The sequence below is a fragment of the Sinocyclocheilus grahami genome, unplaced genomic scaffold, assembly GCF_001515645.1.
Source record: "Sinocyclocheilus grahami isolate Dianchi unplaced genomic scaffold, SAMN03320097.WGS_v1.1 scaffold957.1, whole genome shotgun sequence".
In the NCBI taxonomy this organism is placed as follows: domain Eukaryota; kingdom Metazoa; phylum Chordata; class Actinopteri; order Cypriniformes; family Cyprinidae; genus Sinocyclocheilus; species Sinocyclocheilus grahami.
The window spans coordinates 247,126-269,581 of NW_015506136.1; the positions used below are offsets into that span (position 1 = coordinate 247,126).

Sequence of the window (22,456 nt, forward strand, 5' to 3'; positions counted from 1 at the left end):
ACGGGATTTCAACACTTGGGGGAGCTCGTGTTTATTTTCAACCCTGCCCTTTCCCAATACAGATTAATACACTTTATCTAGAGCTGTTTATTCCTATTCATAAAGGCTTTTTATTGTCAGCCATATTTATCATATTATGTTTTTTTTTATCTCTGATCAACATGAGGACATAATATTAGCTATTCTGACACACAAGTCACTCGTCCTTACGAAATATTCAGGTAAATATCATTGTGCAGTTTTGTCAGCACGGCCTGCAATAGCCTAATCAGAGACTACCTTTATGCTTATGGGGGAAAATATTTAAAGAAACATTCCATTGAATTAATTTTTGTAACACCATAATATACTACAAAATAATCACCATTGAGAATAATGACCCAAAAATAAAAGTAAAACATTTGGATAGATTACAATTATGCCTATATATTTTCCCTCGTTTACCCAACAGTAAATAAATCCACGTGCGCGGTTATTCAGAAACGTTCTCTCAACATATTTGTCTAAGACGGTGAAGGTCTCGCTGATATGCAGGCAGTAGCCTACATGTGAAAGTATGCGTGACCTGCATGTGAACTACGTTATGGGATAATGAAACGTTTTCCAAATCTGTGACACGAGTATGTTATCCACACAGACAACTAAAATGACGTCCGACAGCATTTACATGAAGGACAGAAGTTCAGTGATAGAGACAAATGAGCAACTGTGTGAATACAAAATAAATAAACTTCTCTATATTTATGCTTACATGAAATGTGGAAAAAGCTGATCATTAAAGCATCTTTAAAGATGCAGGTGTTCTCTTTTAATACAAATTAACTGAACTTTGGTGGCAGGCTGTTTGGAATAATAATAATCCCCTGAGTTAAGGTAGTCAATTATGAGAGTTTTTACAAGAAAACTGTAACCATTGTAGTTGAACATTTCTCCATGTTCTTTATTTTGGCCCCCCTGGGTCAGATGAGAAACAAAAATGGTACAACCACATGAAAATACAAGATAAACAAGAAAACTACACCACTGGTCCCTAAAATAGGTGTAGACTAATAATTTTCATGTGTGAGGGGGTACAAAAATTCAATGGAAAAAAAAAAAAAAAAAAAAAAAAAAAAAAGTCGTTCTCAGAAAGAAAGACCAAACTCAGCATATTCCAAGGTACTTTCCATCAGAAAAAGAGGAAATCAACTGCGTATGCATTTCAAGAACAAAATGCTTTAAAAAAAAAAAAAATTCCAATAATGATAGGCTTTGCTTCACTCAGAGTGAGTAGGAGCACTTGGTTTTGTTCCTGGTTGATCTGCATATTTGCTGGTGACATGATTCAAGAAAAAAATGTGTCAAACAATAGTGTCTACAGTCATCTTAGAAAGAAATGGCAGAAAATCAGTAACAACCGAGAAAAAAAAAAAAAAAAAAAAAAAAAAAGGGGGGGGGGGGGGATCCACACATTCTCTCTTACAAGTTCAACATCCTTACATTTTTAAAAACAAAAGCTGCCACTTTAAAAAAGGAAGATGAAAATCTCCCTTTCCAACACACCAACAATAAATAAAAAAAAGAGGGCAGGGGACGAGGGAATGGGCAAAGTAATATAGCAGCATGGCACATTGGTATGTCTGGAGTTTTATTGCGTATCTGAGCTTCACCTTTTCATTAGATATCAGTCTACAAGTACAAAATGAAGGCTAACAGAGGACTTAAGGTCTTTTCATGCAATAATCACCTTTATTCAAACAGTGAATGGAGTCATTGACAGAGCCCGTGTGTTCACGAAATGTTCAATGACTAACTGAATGAATGGTGAAAATGGGAGTTGGAAATGAAAATGGTAGAGGATTTCTCTAAATTCGCTACAGAACCTTGAAATGGACCTCTGGCAGTTCCTTATACTGCAGGTCAAAAGGGGATGAAACATAATTATGCAACTAATTCCTGTTTTCCTGAGAGGCCAAGTACAAAAGTTGTGCTGCACTGCTCCGTCTCCCTGAAAAAGGCTAAACTTTCCAGTGCGAGGACAAAACGGGAATGTAAAACACCAATGAACTGACATAGGAGGAGTCTTTCTGCTTTAAAATATACTTCGGTTACTCATTCAGAGAGGTTTCTGCTGAAAACACTGCTGAGATTCGCGTTTGGCAGAAAATAAGTGTTACACAGTGGAGTGAAATTGGTAAATGAGGTCCTTGATAAATAAATTCAGACCAGAGAAACAACATGTCTGCAATTTCTTCCCTGGATAACTTGAATAATAAGTCATTTGCCACTTAAGTCCCAGCAACACTTGCATAGTCTCAGTCTGCCATCAATATCACTTTGGGAGTGAGAAATAAGTCTCAAATATGGCATAAGAACAAATCGAATGATTCGGCCACTGGGGGGTCCCATGTGAGCTCAAAGGCAAAGAGCAGAATGTTTTTCCTGATGCTTAGAAATTAAATGGCTTAGGTGGGGTCCAGCTTTAGATGAATGAAAGCAACTAGAGTCCTTTGGTTCCCGAGGTTTTTCGTAAACATTGTTATATTGACAGATTCCTGGGACTCAGACGTCAACAAGTCTTTTTCCTGGGTAAAAAGCTTGTTGTGGCCAATCAAAACTGTTTGCAGGGGCCTTTGAGGTGCTTTTAAGTGCTACAAACATGAGTCCTTCTCACAAGAGCATAGAGCCCACAAAGTAAGTGGGCAGAGAGGTCAAGATGTCACTGCCTAGTTGAAGATTCTGATAGCGTCATCAATAGTCGTCAGTGGAGAGCGGAGGCTGGAAAATGTGGTAGAGATCAGGCACAGTCACCTACGATCACAAGTGGGGCGAGGAGATGGCGTAGTTCAGCAGCACACACTGGCCCTCGGTGCTGGCTGCCTGCGGTCTTCCTGCGGAGGGCCAGCTTGGACCTGGAGGAAGGAGACCACAGCATGGAGCCGGAGCTGGAGGAGAGGAGAAGCGGGGAGAAAAGCTCATTCTCTAACTGCTGCTCCTCACTCTCTTCCCTCTCAGCCAGCTGCCGGTTCATGGCTACGGCCTGCCCTGCAAAGAACGTCAGGTCCTGAGCGCTACCACCCCTGGAGAAAGAACATAGAATGTAAGGATGGCATGATTAACGGTCTGCTATTCTCGGTCAAAACTATTGCTGCTGAAATTTATAAGTGTATCACTAAGCCCCCAATATACTTAAAGCCAGATTGAAGAACAAACTGGCATGGCGTAATTTCCAACCAACATCAAGGTAAAACAGGGTTCGCTTGTTAAAGCGAACTTTCTGAAATGTTTGCTCTGGCGGGGTAAACCACTTTGAACTACAGTTCCATTGCTCCATGGCAATTTCTTAAAAGGATAGTTCACTCAAATGAAAGATCTGTCATTAACTACTCACCCTCATGTCGTTCCAAACTTGCAAGATCTTCGTTCATCGGAACACAGATTAAGATATATTTGATGAAATCCAAGAGCTTTCTGACCCTGCATAGACAGCAATGTAACAGAAACGTTGTAAGGACATCTTTAAAATAGTCCATATGGCATCAGCGTTGTGGTACTCTCGTGAATGGCGGTGGATGGTGATGAAAGTTATTTTTGTTTTCTTTGCACACAAAAAGCATTCAACTGTAGCTTTGTAAAATTATGGTTGAACCACTGATGTCACATGGACTATTTTAACGATGTCCTTACTACCTTTCTGGGCCTTGAATGTGGTAGTTGTGTTGCGGTCCATGCAGGTTCAGAAAGCTCTCGGATTTCATAAAAAAAAAAAAAAAAAACTTAATTTGTGTTCCAAAGATGAATGAAGAATTTTCATTTTTGGGTGAAATAACCCGAATCGGTAGGTGTGCTCGGATATTTCAAACTTCTTTTGACTCTCCAAGCAAAGAATGAAAAAACTTCGCTGCGAGTATATCAGGACATTTAGTATGCAATATACTCACCTCTGATGTAATATGGATGCAGACACAGTGTTGGGTGCACACTAAGGTGAAGAACAACAGAAATGGGTCAAAAAACATGATTTACAGCACAAGAAGCATATAATTAATTGGTGTTAAATAGAGTCTCAGGAATCCTAGAGATGGAAGGGAATGGACATACCCCCTTGACCCAAGGGTGCTGCAGAACCTGGGCAGCACTGAGGCGGTCTTTGGCATCCCGCACCAACAGCTTGGTGATGAGGTCTTTGGCTGCAGGAGAGATGTGTGCCCAGTCCTTCTCTGGAAACTCGTACTTGCCTTCCTGAATACTCTCAAACAGCATGCTCTGTGGATGCATTGTGATGAATGGTATTAAACATCAATTTGCAGAAGCAATATCACTATTCAGAATCAACCCTAAGGTTTTTATCCCTTTTTAAATTAGCAAATGTATGTAAATAAACTTGTGACAATGCAACCCAATTGGGCTAGTGACGATTTAGTCGGGCAGTCCTTATTGTCAAACTCCGACTACGAAACCAGGTGGCTAGACCTGCCACGATTCCATGGAAAGTTTTGAACTTTCACTGCTTTCGATACTGAATGCTTTCCCAGAAAACCATGTATCTTGCCCAAGTATGTGGTGTACCTGGCAGGCTTGGCAGGGCTCTCCCCAGTCCCAACCACAGTCTGTTCCACAGCGACCCACAAAGGGCGGGTATCCACTAAGCATGATGTAGAGGATGACGCCAAGGCTCCACAGGTCACAGCGCTTGTCGTAGATGCTAGCTTCCTCATTAAAGGCCTCCACCACCTCAGGAGCCATGTATTCAGCTGAGCCACACTGTAGGAATAAAACAAACCGTTTAGTACGTACTGTAAAAGTCCTCATACACACACACGGAAAAGTCCACACATTTCCCACATGGGTTTTAAGGGCCACATGAACTCAGTGGGTAGAGCAGAGAGGAACAATCTTGGTTTCACTTCATGTTTACGATTACAATCCCATCAGCATGTCACTTGGTTGGACAACAAGTTCAAAAGTACCATAAATTACAAGGTGAGCCATCTAGAGCTACAACATTTAATCACAGCTACCAGCACTCCCTCGGCTTGGCCTCTTCTGTTTGTTTTCACCTGCAGGGCATTATCAAGTTCATTGTTCTGAGTTAAGCTGGGGTGGCCTGATCGGATTCAGACCAGGACGTGTCAGCGGACAACTGTTCCAGCAGGGCCCACAGGCTGCTGCTGCTGTCTGCACTGCGTCATGTGGAAACTAGGCCAAAAGGTTGCAGCTTGGGGGTAAAAAAAGAAAAAGGATTTAAGCCGCTCGACATCAGCTAGGGATAAACAAGTCCCAACCCTGCTCGAATGTTACATAACACACACACATACATATGAATGGACATTCTGAATGGTGCACTAATACTTAATGCAATGAACAGAGACACTCTGGGGAGCAAACAGAGGAGGTTAGCAATTTAGCGGGACATGAGCAAATTCGTTTATTTTTATGGAAGTGCAGCTGTCTGGTAGAAGATTGTTACACAACTACTGTATGGGTCACTGATGCAAACGGAGGAAGCTGAAGACATTATGCCAGTGTTTCTTTGCAGGCCGAGGGGGAGGACACTACATGTCCTCAGAGGACACTCCAAAAAATAAGCCAGGACGGCCATCTCTCGGACCCTGACAAATCTATGCCTAAGCCTAAGTAACCTCGCAAGCACACGCCACATTCCCTCAAACCATCCGAGCTCCGTAAACGTGTCAGGGGCAATCACTTTCAAGGAAACGCGATAGCCGACAAAAATAGTGTGCCATGATAAATTGTGACACTGTGGTTTTACCGTAAGCGGCCCTTGTAATCTTAGGTAAGAGCTCTTGGCTAACCAATCAAAGTTCATAAAAGATCACCTAATTGTGGGAGCACAATTGTAAAATAACTATAGTACTTGTCCCACATCAGGAATTGAAGTATATTGCGATTCAACAAAATCACAGACAGTCCAGCAATGATCCCCAATTGTCAGTTTATTGCCTGGCTGGTTTTGCTTTCAGCATGACTGGGCTCTTACATAACGCTCCTCTGTGCACGAGGAATCTTAGGATTTGCAGTCGCTTGGGAGCAACCCCACCCACTTCCTCTCATCATTAAAAAGAAAAAAAAAATGTGTTTCCAGACAACATGTACGTTATGGAGTAAGGATTTGCACATAGTTTGCTGGGTACAAGAGTGTAACGGTGTACAGAGCAAAAGAGGTCAAGCCTGAATGTACACAGAGACGATAAATAAAGTAATCTTGTTTATGTCAGTGACCTCAGCCACTGAAGGTTAGCACTGGCATTGCGTCAATAACCGTATGTTCTCGGATGTTTATGAAGGGAATGTTATCATGGCAAGACAGGACTTTAGCTCTGGCAAAACCAGGGAGTTTCCCTGGTCACTATTCTAGCAAGTAAAACCACAGTTGTGGGTGAAAAACGCAACGGTATTTAAAGTGATAGTTCACCCAAAGTGAAAACTGTATAATCTGTAATTCAATGTTCAAAACCCACAAGATTTATCAAGCACTTTTGAGCTTCCATTTACCATATTTGAGGTGTTAAAAAAAAAAAAAAAAAACTTTTGCATGTTTTGAAGATGAACAAATGTCAACTTTGGAATGACATGACAGTTTTTGTTTTTTGGGTGAACTAAACCCATTATGTTAGAGAGAGAAAAAAGTCAATGCTTGAAAGGAGTTGAAAACGAAAAGGTAAAATGCCACGTAGAACTGTGCCATGGATTTGTTCTTGAACATCCTGGCGCAGTTATGCTCAAATCAAAAAGGTAAATGCAGAAGGTTCACCATCTAAGTTCTGTCCCACCTCCTTCCGGGTGCAGAGGAAACTCTTCATGAAAAAGGAAAAACTCGTAGACCTCAGAAAGAACAGACCATACAAAACCACAAGCCTCTAGTAACCAGTCTGAACACTTCAAAAGCAACTGAAAACCCCAGGGTGTGGTGAGAAGACTGAGGTATGGGTGAAAGGATTTCCATGAGGAATTTTGTTTATGCTCTCTGTACATGAAGACATTCACATTAAAAGACCTTAGCCTGTTCCCTTCAGACTCGGAGAGCTAATAAAACCACTGTTCGTCTACTGTGCTCCTTGATCTGTAATCTTGACAACTCTGTAACCCAAGGTAACGCGTCACATCAAAACAAATGTTCAATGCTCACAAAACTTGGTAACTGGAGGTGATCACTTGGAGGTTTATTGGCTTTGGCTTTAATTCAATAGCCTTTATCTCTACTCTTCTTATTTTGATATCTAGAAGTCCAATGCAGTGAAGTGGCAATAAAAATGGCATTTAAAACACTGGCTAGATTTAGTGGCTTGACTTACGTAACACCAAATTAAATGTAGGTGACACAATACGTCCATATGGAAACATAATTGTGAATAAGTCTTCAAAAACCTTTTATCAATGCAAAAAAAAATTAATCCTTTCTGGATGAAGTCATAAACCCCCCTGACTTTTTCCCTTCTCCTACAATCACCTGTCCTACAGGTATGCTATTCATGTTTTTAAAATTTGTATTAATGAAAAATACCATAATTTCATAAATATTATGTTTAAATAAAAACAATTTAAATTGCAGCACGTGTCATTTACTAGGGGTGGAACGGTTCAACTTACTCACAGTTCGGTTTGTATCACAGTTTTAGAGTCACGGTTTCGGTACGTGCTAATGTTTAGGCAAAACCTATACGGTCAAATAAAAGAAAATAAGAATAATCTAACTACAAGCAACAGCACAAACAAATACAATAGAGTAAAGATACAAATAAAATAAACTGATTTAAAAAAAATTTTTTTTTTTTTTAGGTAGGTCTAACAGTTTTTAGGTACAGAAATTGAATTAAGTAATGAAATGTAAACCAGCATTGCATATTTAACTGTATAAAATTAAAGATCACGCTTTATTAAAGTTACAAAAGCTATTCAATCAAGAGCAGTGAGTGATTTCTTTGTTGTTTCTGTTTGATTAATATCAATAAAGTGATGTCACTTTAAGAGAATGCACTGATCCAGGACGTTTAGCCGGCTATGTCTGCTACAGGATACTTACCAAGACGGGCATTTTGACAATGTTTGTGAGAATTTGTCCATTTAAATAAAACTTCAGAGAAAGCTTAATATTTGCACACGTTCTGAGGCGTGGGTTTGCACACTTTGGATGAGCGCATGCACAAATCTTCTCACTGCGCGTGTAAGCTCGCATCCTCTGGCTCTTAAAATGTTTAAACTGGTGAAGATTAAACGAGTTTAGCTTAAACACAGATATCAACGTGCACTGTTCAGGTGCGCGCGCACTATCAGCACCCGGGTGATGACGGAATAAATGCTCATATTCCAGCATACGGCATTCGCATTGAACTAGAGTGAATGGTTTGTCCCCCCCCCCAATCGCTGTTGTTGTAATGTATTGGGAAGCCAGAATGCGCATCCTTCAATAGAAACGTATATTAGCCGAACCCTGTTTGTTTTACGTGGTATTTATAGCAAACCATATTACAGATGCGTTGTAAGATTTAAGTTGAACCGAGGTCCTAGCACGTGCCGAACCGTGTGTGGAGAACCGTACGGTTTGATTTTTTTTCCGCGAACCGTTCCATCCCTTAAACCATTAAAGGTGTTAGTTCACCCAAAAATGAAAATTACGGTTGAACCCGATGTCACATCGACTATTTTACCGATGTCCTTGCTACGCTTCTGTACGTTGATCGTGGTAATATCCTTGCTGTCTGTGGAGGGGTCAGGGAGCTCTCAGATTCCATAAAAAATGTTCTTCATTTGTGTTCCGAAGATGAACGAAGGTCTTATGGGTTTGGAAGGACATGAGGGTGATGACAATTTTCCTTTTTGGGTTAACTATCTCTTTAATATACACGTGTTAAACTCACCGGAGTCAAGAGCTCAGGGGTGGAGATGGGAGAGCTGTCACTATTCAGTTTGATCCCACTTCCCAAATCAAAATCGCAGATCTTCACGGGAGAGATCTACAGAAAAAAGAAAGAAAAATAAAATCCATAAATTCCACTGTGAAATGAGTTAAGAGTGGCCACTGAGTATTCCTAAACAGTTAACCCGGGTCAATTCATGTTTTCGTTCAAGAGCACAAAAAGCACATAAAATGTTACTGTACCCAACAGATTTGTCAAAAATCTGGTCAGAAATGCAGTGCATGTGTGTTCTCCTCAGATGTCTCAGGTCTCCTCATGTACAGAGAGAGACACTCACCCTGTCACTATGTTCACAGAGGATGTTCTCTGGCTTTAGGTCTCGATGTGCCATCCCTATAACAAGACATAAACAATTATCTATATCGATAATATATAGAATGCATGATAACATCATGTTGTATCAACACTAAAGGTCCCAACCTTTGTTGTGTAGGAAGTCCAGAGCACTGGCGATGTCCTGCACCACTATGCTGGCTTCCTGCTCATTGAAGTGTTGTCTTCTGTGTATGTGAGTTAAGATAGAACCTGGGAATACAAATGAATGCATGAAGATTTAGGACTATAGATTCTTTACAAAATGAATACACACACAAAACCAGTTTTAAGGTGGATACGTTTTTTGTGTGTGTTTCTCAGGTGTCTTATGCTCACTAAGGCTGCATTTATTTTATGAAAAATAACAAAAACAATATTGAGAATTACTACAACTACCATTTAAAATAAAGGAATAGTTCACCCAAATATGAAAATGGTCATTTACTCACCCTCATGTCGTTCCAAACCTGAATAGGTTTCTTTCTTATATTGAACACAAATGAACATAAGAATAATTGAAGTTGAAAAAGTAAGAACTGAACTGAAGAATTTTGAAACAAACGGTTGTTGGTCCCCACTGACTCTCATAGTAGGGAAAGAAATATGGAAGTCAATGGGGACCATCAGCTGTTTAAATTACCAGAATTCTCCAAAATATATTATATATATATATATATTTTTTTTATATATATATATATATATTTTTATTATATATATATATATATTTTTTTTCCCCAACATAAGAAAAGAAACTCATACAGGTTTGTAATGACATGAGGGTGAGAAAATGACAATTTTCATTTTTGGGTGATCTATACCTATAACTTAGTAGGTAAAGTAAATACCTTTTCTATTTAAAAAAAAAAAATTAAAACCAAATATCAGTAGTAATCATATTCACACGCACACAACAACAACAATTAAAAAAAACATAACTTACCGCCTCTCAGTTTCTCAAAGACTAAATTAAATTTGTCCTCTTCCTCAAAGTATTCAACCAGTTCCAAAATGTTTCTGTGGTGAGAAAAGACATTAACATTAGCCATCAATTATACACACGGTAATGAAGCTTAAAGGAATCTTTTTCAATTAGTCTTAATGAGCTTCTCAAGCTTTGTTCCAAAACCTCGTCTTAAGGTCTATGTAGGCAGCAGTCTAAAGCAGCATCCTGACAGTTATAAAACTCAATCACAGTCGATTTCAATACAGTTTTCATTTAGTTAAGCTAACCGCATAATACATGAATAATCAATTACATCAGAGCCATTTTTAAATTGGTAGTTTAGTTTAGTTTGGCGTATTAAATTAAATTTCTCTCCCCTTGGCCACCATGTTGGATTTATTTTCCCCCCCCCCAGAGTTTGTCACAATGCACTTTGGTATTTCTGTGACCTTTACATGCAATTTTCCCTTAGAGGTTTCGAACAGATCAGTAGTGTCACACAGAGCATCCCGTACCTGTGGCCCTGGCACTGGTAGAGCATTTCCACCTCCCTGAAAACACGGCTCCGACTGTGGCCTGGCCTCTTCTCAATTATCTGTAGAACATTGAAACATCATATTAGTGACCTAATACAAACCCTAGGAAGGACACATTGTGTTCCGACCTTGAATTACAGAACTCAAGAGTACGTTTTGACGGGCTCTTCTGCTACCTGGACACAGACCTTATAGTACGCATTTGTTTTTAAGTGGCAAAACCCTCAGACATGAGCTCGATTCTGAGATGACGTGAACGAGTCGACAGATCTGCGTGTCCCTTTGTGGATCACCATCACTCGGCGCGTGTGGGAGATTAGCAAGCACACAGATGACACACCACTACCTGCCTTACAAAAGAACATCTCAGACCACTGAGTCAGCAGGTCACCACATGGTCATCGGGCTTTACAAGCTGGCGGACTAGACAGACGATCAGGTTTCACAACATACAGGGCATCCAGACCATGTGTGCAGTACAGAAAGTTGCAGTGCACTCGCCCCAAAAGAAGGGTTGACTAAATGGCAATTAAATTCTACAATAGAACCAACAATGCCACCAATTTTCTGGTCTCATTTACTGGGTGCACAGCCATCGAAAGGCCATCGACAGCTGGGAATGTTGTAATAAGTGGTGTATAGCAGTGAACTTAAATAGAATTTAAATAGCAGAACTTGTCTATTGAATTTTACACTGCCATTTTGCGTTTGCCTGTTTTTGAACTGAATCTCTTCTGCTCACTGAGCCTGCATTATAAATACAGTATAAACAGTAATACTGTAAAGTATTATAATTTAAAATAAATGTTTTCCATATGAATATTTTAAAAAGGTGATTTCTGCAATGTGGAGAACCTGCTGTTTTCAATTTTGCATTCCCTTTGGCAAGTTACAGAACATGTCCCATGAAATGCCACATGAACATCCCGCACTCTTCAATTAACACACATTGCATATATATATATATATATATATATATATATATATATATACACATTCCATCTACTAGGTCAAATCGATGTAGCGAGAGACACCACACTGCTTTTTCAAAGACTACATGTCCTGCTAAACAATATCAACAACTGAAAAGAGGAAGTTTCTCTGCTGAGCAGGCACTGTGGTCATTTATATTTTTGTTCCACAGCTGCAGCAGCAGTACAGTAGCTGGAAGGTCATTGTTCCAGAGAGAAGTACACATAACAAATAAAATGGACACCGCTCAAACGACCATGAATAAAAGCTAGAGTCCTGCATTTCCTGAAGAGGGCTGAAACACTGATACAGAGCCATCTGTCCCAGCATAAACCCCCTTTTATTCTTATGTAACACTCTACATTGAAGGCAGGACACATAACTAAGAAGCAAAGTTTGCTTCCTTCAAGTCATATTCCTAGTGTCAAACACTTGGGAGTGTTCAATAATAAACCACTGATGCTCTAACGCCATTTAAGAGAACATACTAACAATGTCCTCCTGCTACTCAAATTTAGATTTAGAGTTTTGCAGAAGAATCCACTCTTTAAATCTGTTCCCCTTAGTCTGTTCAGATTGTGCAATTTACATTAAACAGTCACATTTTTGTTGTTGCAGAAACAGCCCCTATTCATTCCATTAAAGGGATAGTTCACAAATGAAATTAAATTGTCATTTACTCGCACTCATGTCATTCCAAAAGATGATATTTTGAAGAATGCTGGTAATCAAACAGTTGATGGTCCCCACTGACTCCCAAAGTTATTCTTTCCCTACTATGGAAGTCAAAGGGGACCAACAACTGTTTGGTTCTTCAAAATATCTTCTTTTGTGTTCAGCATAAGAAAGAAACTTCTAAAGGTTTGGAACAACATGAGGGTGGGTAAATGACAGTTTTCATTTTGGGTGAACTATTCCTTTAAAGGGGTCATATGATGCGATTTCAATTTTTACTTTCTCTTTGGAGTGTTACAAGCTCTTGGTGCATAAAGAAGATCTGTAAAGTTGCAAAGACTAAAGTCTCAAATCCAAAGAGATATTCTTTATAAAAGTTAAGTCAACCACGCCTACCTAAAACGGCTCGTTCTAACACGCCCCCACATATCTACGTCACTATGTGGTAAGATTTGCATAACGCCGCCCAAATGTTCACGCAAAGGCGGCGTAACTTTTACTCTCGCTGTAGTATTGTTGTTGTTGCCACCGCCGCCGCCATGTCGTGAAGGCACTGTGTTTCGTTGAGAAAGCGAAACTACTTTGTTTGGCCTTCCAAAAGAGGACGATATCTGCTCTGTCATGCCTAGAGCTGATCTGTGCGGTTCGCTGAGGAAATACATCAACTTCACGCTGTCGATCGTCGGATCGGCTTTCACCGTGGACGAAGCGGAGTCCAGCCCGGAATCGTCCCATGTGGTTGCCACAAGCCCGCCGGACACTCCGTCGAATCCGCGCCGTTCTCAAGCCCGCCCACCTCTGCTCACTCAAGCCGGCCTCCGCATACTCTAGGCCACAGCTCACTCAAGGCCGCGGTGTGTGACGCTTTTTCATTGTGAATGCGAAACTACTTTGTTTGGCCTTCCAAAAGAGAACACGACTAGAAATCAGTGGTTAAGTTGTATTTACAACACTGTTCCAGAACGGTTCAACCCAAATATTCAGATGTGTGCAGCGCATTTTATGGAGGACTGTTTACTGATCCTGGTAGAGTAGACTACAATGCCGGCTGTTCTGACTCACAGACTGCAAGTACGTTTTTTTTATATTTAAAGAATTTGCCACTGATGATTCAAACGCGAGTTTTTTGGGCAGTGTAGAGTAGCACTTGTTGTTTGTCATTTCTCCGATCACAAATGCAGACGTGGTTTTATGTTACGCTCCGGTCGGACAGGGCATCACAGTATGGCAAGGGGCATAACATTTCCGTCACACGCTTGAGGTATTCGGCCAATCACAACGCACTGGATAGCTGGCCAATCAGAGCACACCTCGCTTTTCAGACCGATGAGCTTTGTAAAAATGTACGCGTTTCAGAAAGGCGGGGCATTTTTTTTAACCTTAAACCACAAACACATTTCATTACACCAAATAATGTTATTTTTAGCGGCATCATATGACCCCTTTAAGGGGCAACTTAAGAAATCAATGAATAAAATACATAATATTGTTGTATTACATTTAAGTAAATTTTATAATATTAAATTCTCTATACATCAGAATATTATAATAAAATATAGGTTTTACTTTGCTTCAAATGTTTAAGCACCTTTTTTGTAATAAAATTAAAATGAGGCAAATAATAATAAAAAATAATAATAATAATTTGCTACCTAAGCTTTTTATTTTCTGGTTGAAGCACATTATCCAGGTATCACCCATTTTACAAAATGCAGCAATAATATAAAACATGCTTGAAAACTGTGTCTTGAGTGACATAAGATCAGCTCAAATCACAGCAAGCTCCAATTACAGTCTGGGACTCTGTGACAGCAAACTCAGAGCAATCATAAGGAGAGTATGGCCTAAGAGGGTATTTTGCTATGGCAACTGGAGTTTAACCTGAACATGGATAAGACACTGATTATTTGATGGTTGTATGAGCACTGACAACAGTTTGTTTGGCAATATGCTGCTTTAAATAAAAGATACTTGCCTTTACTGCATATTCTTTATTGGTGACCAGATTAATGCAGGTCTGAACAACAGCATAAGCCCCTTCTCCAAGAATCTCATTTTGTAGTTTGTAAACATCTGCAAAGGAAAAACTGAATATTTACCCTCTACAGACAGTGAACCTCTACTCCAGGCTTGAGCATTTAGAAAAGATCAACAAAAAGGACTTGCCTTCAAAACGTCCGGAGAAACTGTCAGTGGCTCTGCATCGTTTTTTCTTTTTATTTCTCTTCTTGGCATCAGGGATATCGATGGGCTGGCTGAATGGCATGTCTTTAAAAAAAACAGTTAAGATGAACAATGTGTGCCAAGTCCATAACTCTAATCTGCTATGAACTTTGCCTAACAAAGCATTAGAGATAAGCAATATCTCCTCAATAAGTATCTCACCAGGGTTTACGTCAACCTCAAAGACTGATAATGACAATCAATATTAAAGAAAATGTAGGCAAAATAGATGTACCAGGCCTTGGCGAGTGGTCTAACTTGAAGGATGAGTCAACATGGGGTTCCGAATCTATGAATTCATCAGTCCTGAAAGGGTTTTGCCCCTGGGAAGAGGGGAAAAAGTGTCACAAATTAAAGTCTGCCATTTCACATAAAACACTTTCTGGTAAATCACAAGTCGTTACCAACCTTGAAGGAGCGATGGAATCCTGTGACCTCTGTGATTTTGTTTTGCACCATGGTTTCAAATGGTCAGATAATAATATGCAGCTTGGTGCCTTAATCACAGTGCAGTGGCTCCTTTCAATCAAATACTGATCACCTCAAGGTGGTCGTGCAACAGATGACTCCTGTTTACACGGACAGACAGAAACAGCATCAATATGGCCCTGAACAGATGCTCTTGAGAGACTGAGAAATTAGGAAAGCTCATGCACAGACTTGATATTTTTGACATTGCAAGGGGCAAAAAAAATCTGGAAATTTGACAAAAACAAACAAATGAATGAACTTGCTATTAAAGTTGAGAAATATATCAACTGACAAATCTTATGCAAGTAGTTAACCATCTATTTAATCTTAGTTTACAAGCTGTCAGTAGCTATTTTTAATAGGGATGACAGAGTAACCGCTCTCGGGGCTGCATGCGGTTGCATTCAGAAAGACTGGAGGTGTTTTTTTTCTCAAAAAGAGTTCCAGAAATCATTAGGTAAGTTAGTGGAAAGGGAGTCATCTCTTACCCCGTTACTAGCCGTGAGACGCCAGCGTTCACGCCGTTGCTCAACCCAACTTGTTATTAGGTTACTACTCTGTGTTTGTCAATAGTAAACTGAAATTGAGAGATCTAAGTATATATAAGGTCGTATCTTGCACTCCGCCCACTCTGCATTCCATATCCAATCAAAATGATTGCTTTGAGAGTCAGCGTTAAAAACTCAGAACACTATTGGACATTTCAATTACAGGGGCGGAGCATCCCGTTCCTAGCGTCTTCTATTCAGAATCAAAATTGGACAGGCGCTTTAATTACACTGGACTTGTTTATTGCCCCATCTACTGGGCAGTGGAAAAATTAGTACAGTTTTAAAATGAACACACTTTGTTTAGGAAACATGCATTTAATATATAAATATGATATATGTATATATATATATATATATGTATATTGTTTACTGTCATATAAATATATGCATAAGTTGATGTAAATATTGTTGGGAACAGCTAGGGGTTTCAAACTGTGTTCAAGTCATAAGTTTAACATCTAAGTATCTAAACTTAATCGTTCAGTTTTTTAAAGCAATTTTTATTGTTAGATTATTTTAATATAACTTAATTGAAATAAAATTCATGTTTAGAACCACGCCTGTAGTGAGCAGGCAGGATATGTGGCTCACTGCAGCCATCTACTGGTCTTTATATTTCCTATGCATTAATTAATTTAGTTAATGTAGTACCCAGTTGTGTACAGCATTCGAGTCCATTTCTGCTACCTGTCTGGCTGCCAACTCTCGCGCATTCTCTTTCTATACTACATATAATCCATTCAGATTTTGCATTCTGTTCACCCATATGCAAGTGGGATTCAGTTTCGAAACGGCAGTGATAACCGTAGCAATGAACAGGAGAAAATATAATTTATCAAACCAGATGTGCAATAAGCAATGTAAATGCAGACTAAACGATTAATAGAAAAGGTTGTTAATTTTCTTAAAACATTTTTCCCACGGCTGCAACTTTTTTTTAAACATAAATTTATAATAAAAACAGTATCATGACATTAACTACTACACGTCCAAACATGTAGGCCTATATAGCTGAGGTAAATTTCAGATAAATAAATGCATTTGATCACAAGCACAAGGTTAAACAACATAAAAACTTAAAAGATGTACAGGACTCGGAAAGCAACTGTTGCAGAATTGTATTTGTCTCATTTATGTGCCACGTCTACAGGCTGTGTGGATAACAAATGACAGAAAACTCTCTTACTAAAATCAAATCTGGTGTAAAACAAAAGATTTCCTAATCAGCAACTGTGTGCTGCGTAGAATTGAGATAAATGCGAATTCAATCATCTTCTACGTTGTCATCAGTCAACAAACAACAAGACGGACTGAAAACGGGAACTTATGTTCTCGCGATATTTAATGACGAACGTAACGCACGTAGACAGGGTGGAAATACCATAGACTGTATAAAAACAGGGAAATACACGGTGTAGCTAGATAACCGCTTTCATTTGAATTAATGTCTGTGTTTAAAAAGAAGCTTTGAAAACTTTGAAAAGTGTCATAGTAAGTGCACTATAAATAATTGCTCATGAACACAAATAGCGATGTTTTGTTTTGCGTCTGCGGACGTCCCTGATAGTTTACGTTACGTTGGTGAGCTGTTCTGTTAGTTTTATCAGTAAAGCCAATGGATTGCTTATTGTTTAAACACTATTGATCATGTGCATATTATTCTACTAATTGCTTTTACGTCTACTGTGTTGTTCCTCTTTGCACACCCACATTAGAATTTACTACGTGCCATTCACTGAAAGTGTGTATGAGATATACTGAACTAAATCATATTTTGTCACATTTATGTTGTCTAAATTAGGTCAATTGTTATCCTAGGTTGCAGGTCTGGCTGGAACAGGAACCATCCCACTACCTCAACTACAAGCAATCACCATGGAGGGTAACTTATGCCATTATCAGTACTATACTGTGCACATTAAAGCCCAGTATAAGTAGAACTAGTATGCAATGTTCCACCAGGCTGTCAAATGTCCTGCTCGTTTTTTGGGTGCAAGAGGACCTACAATAGTCCTGAAGCACTGAATAGTCATCTTCAGGACCATCAAAAGAACACTGCCGCTTCTCTGTCTCTTCCAGGTATATTTTTACTAGTGCCCTTGATGAATGAAATGCTGTTTGCAAACATTTAATCAATTCATTCATAATCGTAAACAGTGTCACATCAGCAATTTGGTGTCTAATGCACTGTCCTTTATTCTTTAGGGAAAACCTTCATATGCTCTCATATAGGATGTGATGGTTCATTCAACAACATGCAGCAGCTAATGGAACATATGAGGCACCACCACAAGCCAAATAATTTTTTCCTGTGAGTTCTTACAGATTTGCTTTTAGGTTTAAGCTTTCTTAATAAGGTTATTTAATTTTACTCTTTCTTGCCAGTCCATAATTTCTCATAGAGGTGCTCATATTTGAATGTCTCAATGAAAAGGGACTTAACGCCACCAAAGAAAAGTCTGTTGTTACACTGGCAGATCAAGTTCTGATGTTTTTTTTTGTTGTTTTTTTTAAATATGAGGTAAAACTAACAAACAAACAAAATGATGCAATGACGTAGTTAAAATATCCAGTAGTATGAGTTTTCGTAAATACTACCGTGTATTGTGCACGTTTTTTGACAGAAAATGTTTCATTCAGTTGTTGCTGAATTTTATTTATTTTTTACTTTTCTAGCACTTATGTTCTGCTCTAATGTTTGTTTCAGCTTTATGCTTCTTCAGTATCATAATTTTCATGTCCTTCAGGTGCGAGAGCTGCAGGGCCAAACTGCGTTCTTACCGCACTCTTCTCAAACACCTGCAGACCTGTGCTAAAGTTGCTAAGAACAAGGCTGCAAAAATAGAGACTGGAATGGCACCTGACGCAGATCCCACCAATGTTCCGCTCGCTTCCGCTGACATGGAATCATCTGGACCCCTCTTAGCCCCAAATGCACCTGAGGAGATGGAGTCTATGCCCTCTTTGCCCACAAATCCAACACTGGCAAGCATGCCAGTAACCCAGCGGCTCCCAGAAAACAACGCATTCGCTAACCCCATACCTGCAGGGCCTGTAACTGTGCCCCTTGCCACTCTAAATCCTGCCTCAATCCAAAATCTTCTTTGCCAACCAGAATCTCCCTACAGCTCTTTTCCACCTACTCTGTCTCCTGTTAACCCAGTCTTCCAGGCTGATCCGGGGCTACAGCAGCAGCAGAGGTCTCCTAGGTCTGGTCCTCCCAGTCTGGCCGCTTCACCACCCCTGCCGTCACCACCAGGATCAAACGCAGTCTGGAGGAAGAACCAAGGTAAATGGATCTCATAAAGCTTTCCTCTGTGAGTGAGGAAAGCCAACTTAAAACAAGTGTCATTGCTCACAATGGGTCTCATTCACTAACTGTGTGTACACATGAATTTGTGCATGAAATCTGATCATGATTCATACAATAAAGTATTAAAACATTCTAAATTAATGGACAAATGCCAGTATAAAAATGCAGAACATGTTAATTTGACATTGATTAAATAGATACAGTACTTGTCAAAAGTTTGGAATAATTAAAAGAAAAATAAGAACTTTGGATTTGTTAATGTTTTCCAAGGCTGCTTTTATTTGATAAAAATACAGTAAAAACAGTATCAAAAATACAATATAACTTTGAAAATATAATTAAATATTACAGGTTTTTTATTTTTAGCATTCATAATAATCCACGTTGGAAATCAGCATATTAGAATTATTTCTGAAGGATCATGTGACACTGAAGACTGGAGTAATGGCTGCTGAAAATTCAGCTTTACCATCACAGAAATAAATGACATTTAAAATATATTATATTCAAATGGAAAATGGGTATTTTAAATTGTAATGATATTTCAAAATATTACTGTTTTTACTCTATTTTTGATTTTAAAATGCAGTCTTGGTGAGCATAAGAGATTTTTTTTAATGGACAATTATTATTCCAAACTTAATTTTTCCAAATGACGAACTTCAGACATGCTTTCAGTCATTTAGAATAATCCAAATTCACTCAACAAAGTTAAGAACAAATTAATGTGCGTATGCACTTGTTGTGAACTAGGCAGACATTTTTCATGAGGAGTTCTGTCTACATAAATACAGATCCACACAATTATTATTGAATGAGACCCATTGTTCCTTAAATCATCCTACATTTTAGACCCTGTTCACCTGTGTATTTTCCAGTTTGCTCAACTGATCTCACCTGCTTATCAACAGGTGTGAGTCCTAATGAAAGGGAATTTGTAAATCACTTGGGGGGGGGGGGGGGGGCCTAAGACTTGGCCATGGCCGCTTTGGGTGAACTGTGTTTTGTCGTGTTGCACTGTCCTGCCAGACCTGCCCGGGCCCCTTTTGCACAGATGGAACTCTCCGAGCAGTCAGAGTTTAAATAGAGATGAAGTCCAGGTGAGGCACAGAGAATTCCACACACACATTGCTTGAGGGAACAATCAGATCTTCCCTCAAATGCTAATCCTTCTCCCCTTCCCCTGCTCTAACCGGGCTCAGTGTTTCCCTGGGTGTGCCATCTAGCTGTACGACTCAGTCCACTCCCATTCGATCCTAAACACATGTCCCGGTGCTTCACTAACATGCAATAAAACATCAGAGAGTGTGCTTTCAGGGCCGGTGTTCCTTGACTTCAATTTTCCCCTTCCCATTAGCATTTTGCAAAAATCAGGTGGTCATTTCTGGCAAGAGATGGTGCTGTATCATAATAATTGACCATGTGTGGAGAAGTTGACAACGCTTGCTAATTCCAACACTTTTGTGCCCATGTTCATCTGTCTAAACTGGGTTTAATGATGGTTTTAATTGTGTTGCTCTTGTTTATATGAGCCAATGTCATTGATCACTGGGTTCTTTTTCCAGCTCAATCTGACACTTTTACTGGTGAAGGTTTTTTTTCTGTCTGTCTACAAACGTTCTCAGTGCACGTATAACCATGAGTATAATAGTCTTTGAGTTCATTTTGATTTTAATGACTCCCCATTAATTAAATCTGTCAGGTCAGTCCTTCAACTGCCGCATCCTGTGGGAGCACACAAGAGGTCGGTACAGTTGCCTACAGTGCGGCCACTGCACCCCAGACCGGGGGGAGATGACCACTCATATTGAGGGCCAACACAAGAACCCAGGGGGCAAAGTAAACACTGATCATGGTATGACTTCTGTACTTCATTTGAATTGCAGTGCACTTTTATTTTATTTTATTGGGCTGCAGGGATAGCCCAAAAATAAAAATTCTCAATGTCATTCACTCATTTATGATTGCTCCAAACCTGTATGAATTTCTTTCTTCTGCCGAACACAAGAGATATTTTGAAGAATGGGGGTACTGATTGCTACAGTATGGAAAAAATGCTATGGTAGTCAATGGCTACCGTCAACTGTTTGGTTGAATTTTAATTTTTGGGTGAACTATCCCTTTAAGGCTGGAATACACTACGTGACATTTGCATAGATTTTTGCCCCAATTTCCAGTCTATATGAGTCAATGTTAGTTGTCAGAGTCAGTCTGCAGGTTTTTGTTTGTCAGAGTTCACAGAATACACCGTGTATGATGACTTTTTTTTTGTTTCAGACTATGAATCTGTCTAGTCAGTGGATATCAAACATATTTTCATACAATTTTAGAACACATATGGTGTTCATTTGTCAAGTGTCTAGGGTTAGGGGCAAATGTTTCTGCATGGGTTTTTTGTTTTTGGAAGGATTTGAATATTGAATATCCTCAGTTGTTTAGTGTACAATGTCCAGTTTTGCGCTGTAACCATTTACAAAGTTGGCAAATGCAGGATGCCTAGTGTTTTAAAATATGTTCCAATATTAAAAATTGTGATGTGTATTTCAGTCTTGAAGGAATGGGGATTGTGCACATGAGAAAATCCTAGTAAAGGCTGGAATACATTGTAAAAACATTTTGGTCTGATATTTTGAGCCGACTTTAGAACACATTGTTTTCATATCATGTGTCTCCTAATAAAAAGGCACATGTTCCTGTGTAAGTTTGTTGTGTTTGAAGCAGCTTTTAAGTTTGTGTGTGTGTGTGATCCTTAGTTGTTTAGTGTATGGTGCCCAGTTTTTCTCTGTAACCATTTACAAAGTCAGCAAGAGTATAATGCCTAATGTTTTAAAAGCTCTTTAGATTTGAAAAGACCTGTAGTGCACTGTATTCCAGCCTTTAGCCTTTTGAAAGTATGTATGTACACAATATAGTGATGTTATCTCACCTGACTGAACCTTCTGTGTATTTTACAGATACAGAGATTGCCACCGCATCTTTACCGGCTAAGACTTCACTAAACTCTGAGAACTCAACTTATACACAGCTCTAACATGAAATGAGATGCTAAACCTGCTGATTGACAAATAATTTTGGTAGTAGCATTTTATACAGAGGGAGATACTCAATTTTTATTTCACCGACAGTGTGGACTTCAAGCGTCTGTGGTCTGGATCTGTCAATATCACTATTCAAACACATGAAGAGCTGCATGCCTTCCCTTCAGTAAGCATTTATGAGTCACCTAGACTAAGAAAATATCTTGTTAGGTTTCATTAAATAATTTGAAATGGCATATAAATAAACTCCGTAATGTTGTAATATTATGTCACCTGCATTTTTATTTTTCCTTTTTACGATAGGAAGTATCTGCAATAGAGAACAGCAATTGTGTTCAAAATGAATGTGTCGTTTGAGTTAAAAACATAAAATTATGCCAAATGTTCAGTCTATTTCAGTTTATTCGAGAATAAACCATTTTGTTTCTAGACCAGTTGTTTGTACTGTTCACTACCTGCAAATAAAACCTGTCTAGAAAATGTAATTTAGTTTAAATTGTG

The 22,456-nt window shown here is 39.1% G+C and overlaps 2 protein-coding genes across 4 annotated transcripts; one reads left to right on the forward strand and one right to left on the reverse strand.

Moving 5' to 3' along the window:
• Positions 1 to 1,308: 1,308 nt before the first annotated feature.
• On the reverse strand, positions 1,309 to 15,640 carry LOC107564711 (MAP kinase-interacting serine/threonine-protein kinase 2-like). Its single transcript, XM_016249849.1, has 14 exons — positions 15,542 to 15,640; positions 14,991 to 15,151; positions 14,818 to 14,905; positions 14,526 to 14,627; positions 14,335 to 14,432; positions 10,692 to 10,771; positions 10,174 to 10,247; positions 9,339 to 9,443; positions 9,196 to 9,251; positions 8,859 to 8,954; positions 4,549 to 4,743; positions 4,081 to 4,245; positions 3,921 to 3,961; positions 1,309 to 3,059 (listed from the first exon to the last, which is right to left on the reverse strand). Exons 2-14 carry the CDS (start codon positions 15,039 to 15,041, stop codon positions 2,777 to 2,779), a joined length of 1,434 nt encoding a protein of 477 aa, XP_016105335.1. The 5' UTR covers positions 15,042 to 15,151; positions 15,542 to 15,640; the 3' UTR covers positions 1,309 to 2,776.
• Positions 15,641 to 16,964: 1,324 nt separating this feature from the next.
• znf414 (zinc finger protein 414) lies at positions 16,965 to 22,440 on the forward strand. Of its 3 annotated transcripts, none has more exons than XM_016249851.1 (7): positions 16,965 to 17,095; positions 17,423 to 17,486; positions 17,567 to 17,683; positions 17,810 to 17,915; positions 18,352 to 18,893; positions 20,620 to 20,772; positions 21,872 to 22,440. In XM_016249851.1, the coding sequence occupies exons 2-7, from the start codon at positions 17,480 to 17,482 to the stop codon at positions 21,946 to 21,948; spliced, it is 1,002 nt and encodes a 333-aa protein (XP_016105337.1). In that variant the 5' UTR covers positions 16,965 to 17,095; positions 17,423 to 17,479; the 3' UTR covers positions 21,949 to 22,440. The 3 variants fall into 3 exon arrangements, with proteins under 3 accessions (XP_016105337.1, XP_016105336.1, XP_016105338.1); XM_016249850.1 differs by having other exon boundaries at positions 16,965 to 17,087; positions 17,406 to 17,486; positions 17,549 to 17,683; XM_016249852.1 differs by having other exon boundaries at positions 16,965 to 17,087; positions 17,406 to 17,486.
• The last annotated feature ends 16 nt before the right edge of the window (positions 22,441 to 22,456 follow it).

What these genes read in the sequence shown, in the direction of transcription:
- LOC107564711 (XM_016249849.1), bottom strand. Translation starts at nt 15,041, where the DNA reads ATGGTGCAAAACAAAATCACAGAGGTCACAGGATTCCATCGCTCCTTC. An exon ending in GATTCCATCGCTCCTTCAAG is followed by an intron (nt 14,906 to 14,990) that starts GTTGGTAACGAC and finishes CCCTCTTCCCAG; the next exon opens with GGGCAAAACCCTTTCAGGAC. An exon ending in TACCAGTGCCAGGGCCACAG is followed by an intron (nt 10,248 to 10,691) that starts GTACGGGATGCT and finishes TTCTCACCACAG; the next exon opens with AAACATTTTGGAACTGGTTG.
- znf414 (XM_016249850.1), top strand. An exon ending in CGCTTCTCTGTCTCTTCCAG is followed by an intron (nt 17,684 to 17,809) that starts GTATATTTTTAC and finishes TTTATTCTTTAG; the next exon opens with GGAAAACCTTCATATGCTCT. An exon ending in AAGCCAAATAATTTTTTCCT is followed by an intron (nt 17,916 to 18,351) that starts GTGAGTTCTTAC and finishes CATGTCCTTCAG; the next exon opens with GTGCGAGAGCTGCAGGGCCA.